The 12,171-nt window shown below is 41.0% G+C and overlaps 1 protein-coding gene and 1 long non-coding RNA gene across 3 annotated transcripts in view; both read right to left on the bottom strand.

Moving 5' to 3' along the window:
• The window catches only part of LOC146980968 (uncharacterized), a 330,839-nt gene that overhangs the window by 144,497 nt on the left and 174,171 nt on the right, over positions 1-12,171 (bottom strand). The gene's annotated exons all lie outside the window — the stretch shown is intronic.
• antxr2a (ANTXR cell adhesion molecule 2a) overlaps positions 9,195-12,171 on the bottom strand; it is an 83,693-nt gene continuing 80,716 nt past the window's right edge. The window contains exon 17 of the mRNA XM_085785885.1: positions 9,195-11,052. Coding sequence (XP_085642011.1) covers positions 11,014-11,052 — 39 coding nt within the window. The 3' untranslated portion in view covers positions 9,195-11,013. The remainder of the gene's footprint in view (positions 11,053-12,171) is intronic.

Below are 12,171 nucleotides of genomic sequence, written 5' to 3'. Positions count from 1 at the left end.
TTACTTAGCCAGCAAATAAATCCAATAATCAACCAGTGTTCATCGAAATGTGGACAGATTTTAGTCAATAGCACACAAACCAGCAGAGAAAACTCTCATTTAGCACCTTTAAAACCTTCTGACGGTCTCATTATAACAAGATGTTCTTTTAGCAGATTATTCTGACCTTAGATATTTTTAGGATGTCATGTAAATATTTAACAAAAAGAGTATTAAAAAGGACAGTTTATGCTTTTTAAAATATTTTTCAGGACCGCACTACAAACAAAGGGTTATGATAAATTTCCAAGAATACACAACGGGCTAGATGACTGCACAAGCAACCGAAGAGACGCATAAATGCTAAGATGTATGCTTAAAATTACAACAACCATTTTATGTTACATTCAATTTTAAACCCGTCATATCGTTGTTGCTGATTTGTTGGACAGTCCGGAATTTTTTTTTTTCTAACAAATTTTCATGTCTGATGCAGCAGAAGATCAGAGATGAACTTAAATCCAGCAGCAGAGAATTAGCTGAACTTTTCCCCTGCTCATTTGAACTCAGTGTTTTATGCAGATGACAGCGAATTATCATCTCAAAGGGAAACATACAAAGATATTTGAAAGAGAAATGGGACGGGATCAGACAATTCCACATCATACAGTGTGATGAATAAAAAAAACAGTTAGTTTAATTAAATGAATGCATCACTAGAAGATATTTTGTGCGTGTTTGTATTGTTGTTCTCAGCAGCTCGGACCAGACGTGGCTCAGCTCTCATTAGCGTCAGCTCCTCGCCGCTCCTTCACCTACAGACATGATCCACAACATTAGCACCATTTCCAAACATCTGCTGGAGAAGTCAGAAGCGATCGGCCGCCCGCGCTGCCGCAGCCTCTTTGGAAATGTGACATGACTCCAACACACAAACACCTCCAGCCAAAGTTCCCCCCTCCGCCTTCATTAAAGCAGCGACACTGAGCGCTGCTGGCAAGGTGACTCGACCCCCGGCTCGTCGTCACGCGATTGGCTCAGAGGGCCGTCCGTCAGGGAGCGAGCGCGGCTGCTGCCCGCGCGGATCTGGCCGCTCAGAGACGAGCCGCCGTGAGCCGACAGTCAGTATGTTGGGAGGTTTTATCATTAGCCGGGTTTGCAGACGGCCCCGACCCCTCCGGCCCGACAGGTGAGCTCGCTCGGGCCGCCTGACTCAACATATTCCCCCCGCGGAGCTTCACCACACATATTGTGCCATCATTATTTCATACCTGGCAGGAAGGAGCGTCTGAGCTGCAGCCCCGGATTTAGGTGCAAAAGCAGGTTGCTGTGAGAAAAGATTCATTTATTATTTTCATGTGTGCGTAGCTGTGGGAGGGAAGTAAAAAAGTGCAAAAAAAAAAGAAAAAAAAAGGCATCTGCAACCTTTTGCATGCGTCGACCATCTGTTCATTTGAGAACATGTTCAGACGACGACATTTCAAACTATCCGGTGTTTCTGTGGGAAACAGAAAAAGGCAGAGAGAAAGATTAGAAAAGATTCAAAACACTGATGTGTCTGCACCGGCCTCCTCTCTGAGAACCTGCTGCTAAGTAACAACTGTCTGCTGAAAATATATCACTCAGAGGATCAGTCGTCATGAAAATACAGTTTTTATTTCATGCACATGCAAAGAATGAAGGTAGATGTTTGTATTAAAGCTCCATACAGTATAAAGGTAGATGTTTGTGTTAAAGCTCCATACGGTATAAAGGTAGATGTTTGTGTTAAAGCTCCATACAGTATAAAGGTAGATGTTTGTGTTAAAGCTCCATACAGTATAAAGGTAGATGTTTGTATTAAAGCTCCATACAGTATAAAGGTAGATGTTTGTATTAAAGCTCCATACAGTATAAAGGTAGATGTTTGTATTAAAGCTCCATACAGTATAAAGTATAGATGTTGTAGTCCATGTGTAGTGTGATTATAAAGCAGCTCTAGGTTCTATATTAATACTGTGAAAGTATCAAAGCCTCAGTCCACAGAGAAATGCACACAGCCTGTATTCAGAAACTGAGCCTCAAAACCAGCCGTCAGGACTTCCTGTTACTTTGTGATGTCACAACTAAGCCCCGCCCCCTCACCACCTGGACCCACCATCCAACATTTTGCAGGATATGGTTTCTCTGAGTGTTTCATTCTGAAATCTGCTTTATGTTTTAATTGGATCACTTAAAAAACAGTCAGCCAATCAGAAGAAAAGCTCAGAGCCTCCTCTCTTCTGATTGGCTGACACCGACCTGTTGTTACCAGAAACCATCAACTCCTCAAATGAAAAAATGAAAAAAAGACCTTTAAATGTTGTGTTTTTCTGTAAACTTTCTTGCTTCTGAGTAAATTTATCCACAATTTGGAAAAATCTACTGCACAAGCACATTTAATTGGTTTATATCGCTATTCAGTCATATGATAATTATTCATCAATTAGGATTTAAACTATAGATGAACTCAATGTAATGAAAAAGAGTCCTGAACAGTTAATTTAGTATATAAAATGTGTGGATGGATACTGAATTTGGTCAAACTGTCATTTAAATAATATTTTCTATTATTAATTAATCAGTTCTAATTCAAATAGTGTTCAATGTGTCATTACGGCGCCTGAGTCTTGAGTTTTAGCTCCGACTCCAGTTTCGACAGCTACTTCGCGAAAACATGTTTTTGCGTGAAAATTGAAAACAGATTTAAATCTGTAACTCTCCGATCAGAGATTAAAGTTTTGATCAAACCTTTTGTTGGTCTGTGTTTTTGTTGTAATGCGTTAATCTATAATGTTTTCTGTGTTACATCTTAATCCTGGAAGTTGGCAAAGGAAGGAACAGTTTGTACCACTTAAAGTTTTTTTTCTATTTTATTTATCTTTTTTTTTTCTTTATCTCTTTTAATGATCCAAAGTAGCAAAACAAAAAAAAAAAACCCATGGAAACTCTGTGAAAATCCAAACTGCCATGTAAATGTGAGTCAATGCACTTAGTGGGTTTAAGTGGGTTTAAAGCTCCGGTGGAGTCGCAGTATATTGTCTCATGATTTCTTTTTTATTGCACTTCACATAAGTCCTGTGTGTAATATGATTGGACTTATATCACATACATACATATAGTATAGTATTATTCCACATCCCGTGCCCCCCCAGCCCCCCACCACACTCTATAATCATCTTACAGGGGTCCTAAATCTTTATCAGCATATATAGTATATTGGGCTTTAACATTTCACAGGGAGCTCACAAAGAAAAGAGCATCAAGATAAAGCTCTGAAATCCTGGAGCGTCGAGCCTCCTCCTCCTAATCCCGACCCCCCCACCAACCACCCCCCACCACCTGCATGTCCCACAGCCGAGGCTGCATGAACAGCAGCAGCCTGCGTAGTATCGCCTGAGAAGGGGGATTTAGTTGTAATGCTCTCAGAAATACAATGCATAAAATCAAGTGTCAACTCTAACAAGCTGTTCTGAGGGGCGGGGGGCTGGGGGGGGGGTTGACGACGGCGGCGGCTGTGCAAGACAGAATTTCGGCGTTTGATCCCACAGTTTCCCCCAAAATTTCAGAGACAACTGTGCAAATCAGGATAACCTGGGAAGTCGGAGTGTCGCTTTGAGAGGAAGGGGGCGAGGGGGGGTGAGGATGGCGAGGGGGGGGATGGGGGGCGAGGCAACAGCTGCTTAAGTCCCTGCCAGAGAAACTTTATCAGGGGAAGTGGAGGTTGAAGTTTTACGGCGGCTAAGCTCCCCCCCTCCATCAAATTGTGAAAACAGAACCTTGTGGCTCGGCTCAGGGCGGATTTAAAGAGTTTGCTTTGTGTTTTTTTTTTTTTTTTCTGGCTGTTAGCGTTAATACAAAAATAGAAAAACGCACAAACCCCCCCTGCCCCTCTCCGGATTGTTGCCGTCCCCCTCATGTGCCTGCTTTTTTTTATTCCAAGCAGGTTGTGAGACTGCAGGATCATCCTCCTCTCAAAGTACAATAAGCGAGTTTAAAAAAAAAACCCATAAAAGAAGATTCTTGTTTAAACTTTGGTGATGGCGTCGGCCAACGTGTGAGAGGAGGAGGAACCGACTTTTCCATCAACTTCACTGTCTAACGTCTTTGGATCCACTGGCGTCACCCAGATTTCTAAAACGGACGTTTTTTGGTAGGCGGCGGTAACACAGATGGGCGTGTTGACTGGATAAACACCGTAAAACACCGACAGACCAACCCCGAGCTGTTCCCCATCTCGCTCCCCATTGGATAGAGTCCTCAAACTGACGGATTCATTTTTGCATAAAGTTGAATCGTGGTCAACTTTTGGACACGCCGGCCGCAACTGCTCAAATCCCTATAGTCATAGCAGTAGGTTCGTTACCTTTAATTGTCAGTGCAAGCTACTTTTAGAACAGTGGAGCAGAGCCGTGAGCTGCTCAGAGCTACGCTACGGAGGCTCATGGGATTTCTTGGTTTCCCTCATCAAACTCATCAAATACACAATCCAACAACTCCAAAATGCTCTGGTGGACAAGTTGTGACCTGCACATTCACCACGCTATGAGATAATAACAGAACGTTACCACACAGAGTTGTTTTAGAGGGAAATGCAGAGACTGCTTGATGAAAAACTGTCCCTGAAGGCAACGTGCATCAGTGGTTTTGCATGAATTTCCCTCTAAAACAACTCTGTCTGGTAACGTTCTGTTATTATCTCATAGCGTGGTGAATGTGCAGGTCACAACTTGTCCACCAGAGTGTTTTGGAGTTGTTGGATTGTGTATTTGATGAGTTTGATGAGGGAAACCAAGAAACCCCATGAGCCTCCGTACGCTCAGGTCCGGGCCCGTTGAGACCTCAGATCTCTGACCAATGAGAGAACAGTTGGTTCACCGATGGCATTTGTTTACAACTTTAAACCGATTTGGACTTTTATCGTGTGAACGAGCCAAAAGAAAAATGCAACAATTGTATCGTCACCCTTAGAAACATCATTATCATCACCATCACTTCTTTCTCGGTCGCTCTCTTTCCTGCTGAAACTGAGAATATTTGCAGCGTCTAAGCTTCTTTAAACACGCGACATCTTCTTGTTAAATCAAACACTTTATTCTCCCGCTCAGATGTTTTTTTTTTTTCTTTTTTTAATCTCCAAACTATTTTGTTTGTTTAACTGCGGCAGAGTGTCTGTCTATGTACCGAGCCCGTTTACACATCACTCCATGTGTAAGCTGCAGCGGCGGCAGAGTGATGTATGGGAAGATACAGAAACTCAACTTTGGTTTCTTTCTTTCCGTCAATGAAGAACAGAATAAAAACGAGCTGAGAAACGGGTTGTCATGTAAATTTAATGTGCAATTGAATAATCTACATAATTATAGCCTACGTGTTTTAAAAAATATATATTTATATATAATTAGTTTATTCTGCCCTTTATCTTTTATATTTTCTTTTAAATATCAATATTCAAAGGAGCCGTATGGAAGTTTTGGCTGCTGCTACATTAGCCAGAGTTAGCATTAACAGATGTTTGTTTACCTTTACCTCTTGTTAGCATGCTAAGCAGCTAGCCCCGACCTTCAGGCGATGGAAGAAGCCGCTGTGATGAACGACCTCTGGAGGTCACGACCTGCAGCAGCTGCAGGTGAGAAACTGTTGAGAAGAAAAACATCTGCAGAACAGCTGTAAAGGTCAAAGGTTCATTATGACTGCATAGTATACAATTAAAGATCAATACAATGAACTCACAAATACAAATGGATGTTTCTGAGACTAGAACAGTAGAGGAGTTTTTCCTCTGAACAAGATGGAAAAAAACGATTTACTGTACGCAAAATGACTGGGAACTTTTCAACATCTAATTATATTGAGTTTTCCATTTTGGGGCATAACAATCACTAGCATTTAGCTGTTATGCTACAAACTAGAACTGAAATCAGCCTCGACTGTGAGCACTTAAATCCAGGTTAAAAACATTTCTCTTTTCCATGTGCTTATGGCTGAGCTCTTTTTAAGAACTCTAAACTTTATCTATTTTTATTTTCTTCTACTTTTTCTTCGTATTTGCTCTTGCTTTTAACTCTATGTTTAATGTTTACATTTTCTTTTCACAGATTATCATTAATATCGTATCATGACCTGTAGGCTACTGTATTATAATAACATTGTATCATGAAGCCTCCGACTGTGGACCAGACTGACACTGAACTCAAACTCACCACATGAAACAGATTCAGATCAATGCAGTTGATTAGGAAAGTAAAAGTTGAACTGTGAGTCGGTGCAGATGTTTCTTCAGTTTCTGAGGAGAACATTTGTGATGGACACGCGAAGCAGCGACTTCCAGCTCAGTCTGTTTATTTACACATATTTTTCATGAAGTCATCGTCTGCTCTCTGTTTGTTTGAATAAAACTTCTCATTAACACATTTCCTTTGATTTTCCTGTGTCTAATCAATAAACTTCATCATCTCCTTAAAACACAACAAGATCCAGTTTATACAAATATCAGAATTTAAAAAACAGGGAGGGAAGACACTCACTGATCATCTTGTTGCAGTATTTAGAGCCTGGTTTCACTTATTGCTTGATTTATATTTATGATCTACTGACGAGTTGCTCTGCATCATTAGGACCGATTTAACTTTTGATGCATTTAAATAACTTCTCTGAGAATATTCCTCAACTTTTACTTAAAATAAAAACCATACTATAGTGTCATATTTGTGATTTAAGTTTTTTAATATTGTGAATAATTCTTCCACCTCCGTCGTCTCTGCTCCAGTTTCTCTGTTTATATTTGGCCTTTTTTAAATCACACTTTTAGTTTTCAACTGTTTCACACAAGCTGACTGTGTGTGTGTGTGTTTAAACATTCACACAAGTAAATTTTATGCAAATACAGTCCCCACCAGATAACTAAAAATAATATTAAGCCAAAAGCTTATGGTAAAGAACTTTTATTCCCTGGCATCAGTTTTATTATCATCAGGATCTTTTAGTGCAGTGGTTCACAACCTTTTCTGGCTCGTGACCTCATTTTGACATCACAGATTTCTGTCTGTCAATCAAGATGCACCAGCTCAGATATTTTTATTTGCTGCATTTTATTTAAACTCGAGAAAGTGAAAGTATAGAATACAGTTGTTTAAGATTGGGATTTTTTTAAATTATAATTTTAAAAAGAACAGTAATTGGTTAAAAAACTATTTTTATCAGTAATTCTTTTATCAACTACTAGACATTTCAGGCGACCCCATTTGAATTCCAGGTGTCCCCACGTGGGGTCCCGACCCCAAGGTTGAAAAACACTGTTTTAGTGAATCGTCACATTTGAAGCTGATCGATTCACTTTTCTTTTTTATGTTTTTCTACAGTTTGATTCATGATACAGCACAAAGGGAAACTAAACTCAATCTGAGTTGGTTTATTGTTTCATTATGAACGTGAATATTTTCTAAACTCAGCGACGACAGATGATGAATTATTATTTTTAGACTTTTAAGTGGCAATGAAATGTGATGGGAACCAGATTTTTAAGCTCTTGACTTTGACGTTCGTGACGATTTAACATCAAACAAAGAAAGAGACGTCGCTTCCAACACAGTGAAGGAGGGAGGAGGAGGAGGAGGGGTTATTGTACGTCAACACACACACACAGACACACACACACACACACACACACACACACACACACACAAACACACACATACACACACACCTCAGCTGGCATCTTGTCACAGCATGCAAATGTGGATAAAGCAGAAGGTGTATGAGTGCATATTTTTACTAAATGCAAGACCTCATTTTTGGGGCGTTGAAAACCTTGGAGGGATTCTCTCTGTGTGTGTGTCTGTGTGTGTGTGTGTGTGTGTGTGTGCGGTGCCTCCGGTGACTGACTTCACAGGGGGAAAGGCTGCACACTGTCCACTCCTCTGTCCACACACACTCTGTATAATCACGTTCCCTGTCGGGCCCTATAAATCTGTAAGGGCCCAATTAAAGATGGCCTTCAGCGTGTCCACCCCTACCAGCACACACACGTGTTAAAGAGACACACAGAGACACAGAGAGAGAGAGAGAGAGGACAAGAAAGAAAACAAAAACACACTTCACTTTTCACTGACTGTATATTTGACACAACAGACTGCAGTGTAAAAACAGAAACAGGAATCGCTTGTCCGAAAATTAAAAAAAACAAACAAAAATAAAAAAAAACAGTGTAAAACTCATTTAAAAAAACAAAAACAAAGCTTTTTGTCTTTCTTTTTTCTTTTTCTTTCCTTTTTATTTGTTGTTTCTTTTGGTCTTTTGGTTGAAGCTCACACTCAATATGTGCAGCTGGTGTGACGACTCCACCCTGGACTTTAATTAAAGGTGCTACTGTACGTGAATATAAAAAAAGATTAAAAAACTGTACAATCTGAAAAGATAATAATAATAAAAATAATAATAATAATAAAAAATAAAAAGATAAATTACACATTCTGGCACATGAACAGAGCAGAGAGCAGAGAGAGCAGATCACACATGGGAGGAAATATCAACAATTGTGTCGACTGCTTTTTTCTTAATAATAAAAAAATTGTATTTAAAGTGTTGGATTGCAGTGATTATTTTTTGTTTAACATAATGAAGTGCAGAAAATAAAAATAAAAAAAGTTTTTTTTTCCATCAATTTACAAAAAGCAACAATTTTAAAACAGTTTTTTTTCTTTCTTTTTTTTGTAGATAACCGTATATGTGACGTGTTTTTGGGTGTTGTGACTGCTGAGTAAACATCTCATTAGTCGGGGTTAATAACATTCCTGCTGCTGCTGCTGGTCGTTGTTGCTGTAACCTACTGTAAAAACGATGATGATGATGATGATGATGATGACGAGCCGATTAAATTAAAAAAAAAAAAAAAATTATGCAAGAGGCTAAAAGTGTTTAAAGTCGGACAGAAATACCAGCGTGGCCCCCGAGGATTCGATCTGGAATTATTTATGTCTCTTTCTCTCTGTCTCCGATTGGACGAGGAGGAGGAAACAAAGGAATAATTAGACCGGCGTGTACGTGCACACGCCCGTGCCCCGCCGCCGCCACCGCGCCCACCATCACCACCACCACCACGGTGACTGTGAGAGACGCTCACCAACCCATTTTTTTTTTTTTTTCTCCTTCCTTTCCCCCCTCAAACTTGATGGTTGTTGAACTTATTTTTAGTGTCATTTGATAAGCTTCCCTGCTTGCACGGAGACATCCCACTGACCCAGCCACTGGTCATTGTCTATACCGCTTCCCGTCAAAGCCGGCCGCGCTTTGTCAGGTTTCGACTCGAATATCCATTTCGCATCTGAAGTCCGGGATCCGAAGTGACTGGATCATTCGAGCCTTTTTCTTCAGCTGCTGCCCCCTTTTCCTCCCCCACAGTGTTTCCGCTCACACTCAACTGACATCATTTGGGATTGGCGTCATGACAGCGCGCTTGAGAAATCCGCAATATATAGAAGTACATATCCCCTGCTTTATTTTTTGGGGGGTGGGAGGGGGGAGTTGTGGGGGGGGCATAATTTCTGGAAATGAACAATACTTATCCGTCCATCGCATCCGTTACTTTGGGTTTGCGTTTTGGACGTGGCGCACCGTCACCCGTGTGGCATCCGTGTCCTCCTTTTTTTTTTTTTTTCGGGTGAATAACGCGCTTGTAGGTCATCCAATGTCAAAAGGCATAAAAAAGAGAGACAGCCAAGTCTTCACAGGCTGCTGCTTGCTGTTGCCTTTAATTATTTTAATTAAACTTTGATATTCTGGTGCCGAGAGAACTAAAGTGGGTTGTGACTGTGATGACGGCGGTGGCGGTAGCGGTGCAACGGCCTCGGAGGGGTTGTGTTGTTGGATGGAGATGGAGATGGCGATGGAGCGTCGGGGAATCTGTGTCTTTAAAGTCTGAACTGATGGGCCTGGTCATGATGCGCTACGCCTTGCTGAGCAGAGAGCAGACTGTGCAGAAAACAGGGGCAAAAAACACCAAGCGCCATGTCAAGGTCTTAAAGGCATCAATCCCTCAAAACGCCGCTGCCGGCCGGAGATCGTCGCCATGGCGCCCGGTCGGTCCGGTCAGTCAGTCAGGAGGGCTGTCCTGCGGTCGGATAACGCTCTATTAATTTTTCCCTTTTCCCGGGCGACGCATAATGAATGAATGGATGAAAGGGAAGGGAAGGGAAAGGAAGGGAGGGAAGGTGTCTTCAGAAAAAAATAAAAAAAATACAAAACTAAAGGGCAAAGTCTTGATGCCTTCCAATACCTTGGGGCGTCCTGTCTACAATTTGTCATGCGTGTGCACTTCTCAGTGTTAAAATGACAGGATGAGCCGGTCAGAGGCAGCAGCAGCAGCCGCTGCGGGGCCGTCGGCCTCCGATGAAGTTGGAGGAGGAGGAGGAGGAGGAGGAGGATTCGTGATGAGACGTTGCTTCTGCACCCGTGAGGCCCCGCTGGGATTATTCCCACTTCCACGCCAAAAGGCAAAATAAAAAAAACAGAAAAAAACAGCCCCCCATTTTTTTTTTTTGTCCTCCATGTTTTGTTTTTTTTTCCTTTAGATAGCTTCCGTCTGTGTGCATGAAATTTGGTTTCCCACAGAAGGCACAATATGGTCAGAATATGTTAAAGCCTTTGGTGAGCGCTGAACGCTAACCGAGTCTGAGAGCTGAGGTCTGCAGCGCCTTTGGTACTTATTTACAAAGAAAAAAAACAGCACAAATAAAACAAAAGGATGCAGTTGTAAAAAGAAAAAGTTAGAAAATAAGTTAATATAAACATTTAAACCCGTTGAGCTTCAACAGTCTGTGAGCAGGAGGAGGAGAAACTTTGTGAAGCGCAGTGAACTGATAGTGGTTTGAGCTGCAGGATTACACATCTACAAAAAAACAACCTGAAATAATTCTTCTTTTTCTTTTTCTCCTTCTTCTTTTTCTTTTTCTTCTCTCGTCCACAGCGATCAGCACATGTTGGTTTTCACACAGTAGTCCTTCTCTTCTTCTTTTTCTTCTACTGATGTGGCACACGGTTGAAATTCATACAGCGACCCTGAAAATGACACAGAGAGAGAAAAAGAGAAAAAGAGGATTTTAATAACTTCTAATTCAACTTTAACAGCACATTTCAATCATTTTATTACATTTCTCATTTTCATATTTAAATACAGTCTAATTTGCATTTGTCTGTAGCAGGTATTATTTTAATTTAGACTCTTTGGTAACAGATATTTCTGTAATAATAATAACAACGTTTATAATAAAGGTAAATATAAAGATAAAATTGAAAAAAGAAAATATTGTAATAAAAGAGAAAGAGAAAATATAATATAATATAATATAATATAACAAATAAAACAATTAAAAAAAAACATTTTTCAACTTTTCACAGATGCATTCAAGTCTGAAGCTGCAGCAACAACAACAACAACACCGTCTCAGTGAAGTCTTCCTGTGCACGCTCTCACACAACATGCATTTATCTGTGTGTGTGTCTGCGTGTGTGTGTGTGTGTGTGTGTGTGTGTGTGTGTGTGTGTGTGTGTGTGGAAGCAGCTGTCTGAGCCTCTCACACAGCAGCAGCCTGTTCACCAACAGTCGGTCGACTGGCACCAAGAGGGAGCTCTCACACAGCGAATCCCCAGCAGCAGCAGCCACACACACACACACACACACACACACACACACAGAGGCCGGGCCTCTGTGTGTGTGTGTTTACATGTGCTGCTGCTTCTGAAACACACACACACACACACACACTGTCTCCCCCTTGTTGTCCCATAATGCCTCTCTGCTCTGACTGGTACAACGAGAGCTGATGGACGGAACGACCCTTTAATGTGCAACGTTAACATCCTTCTACATGTATGTGAGAGAGAGAGAGGGGGGGGGGGCAGCAAAGCATCATGGGTAAATGAAATACTCCAGAACATCTCTGAACCAGAACCAGACTAATGCTGCGTTCAAAACAACTCGGAGGTCGGAATTCCCAACTCGGAAATTTCCGACTTCCGACATCATTGCGTTCTCGCTGCAGAGAAAAAACATGGATACCCGAAGGAAGTTTGGCATATTGTGGCTCATCGCTGAATACGAAAAATATATGCAGCTGTAAATTATAAACGTATTTCATATACTGCAATAATATATGCATTAAAACCACAACAAATAAC

Source organism: Trachurus japonicus, chromosome 9 (genome assembly GCF_045865225.1).
Source record: "Trachurus japonicus isolate A0001 chromosome 9, Traja_1.0".
Classification (NCBI taxonomy): Eukaryota; Metazoa; Chordata; class Actinopteri; order Carangiformes; family Carangidae; genus Trachurus; species Trachurus japonicus.
Note: the sequence above shows the minus strand (reverse complement) of the source record. Positions and strands in the feature narration are given on the sequence as shown.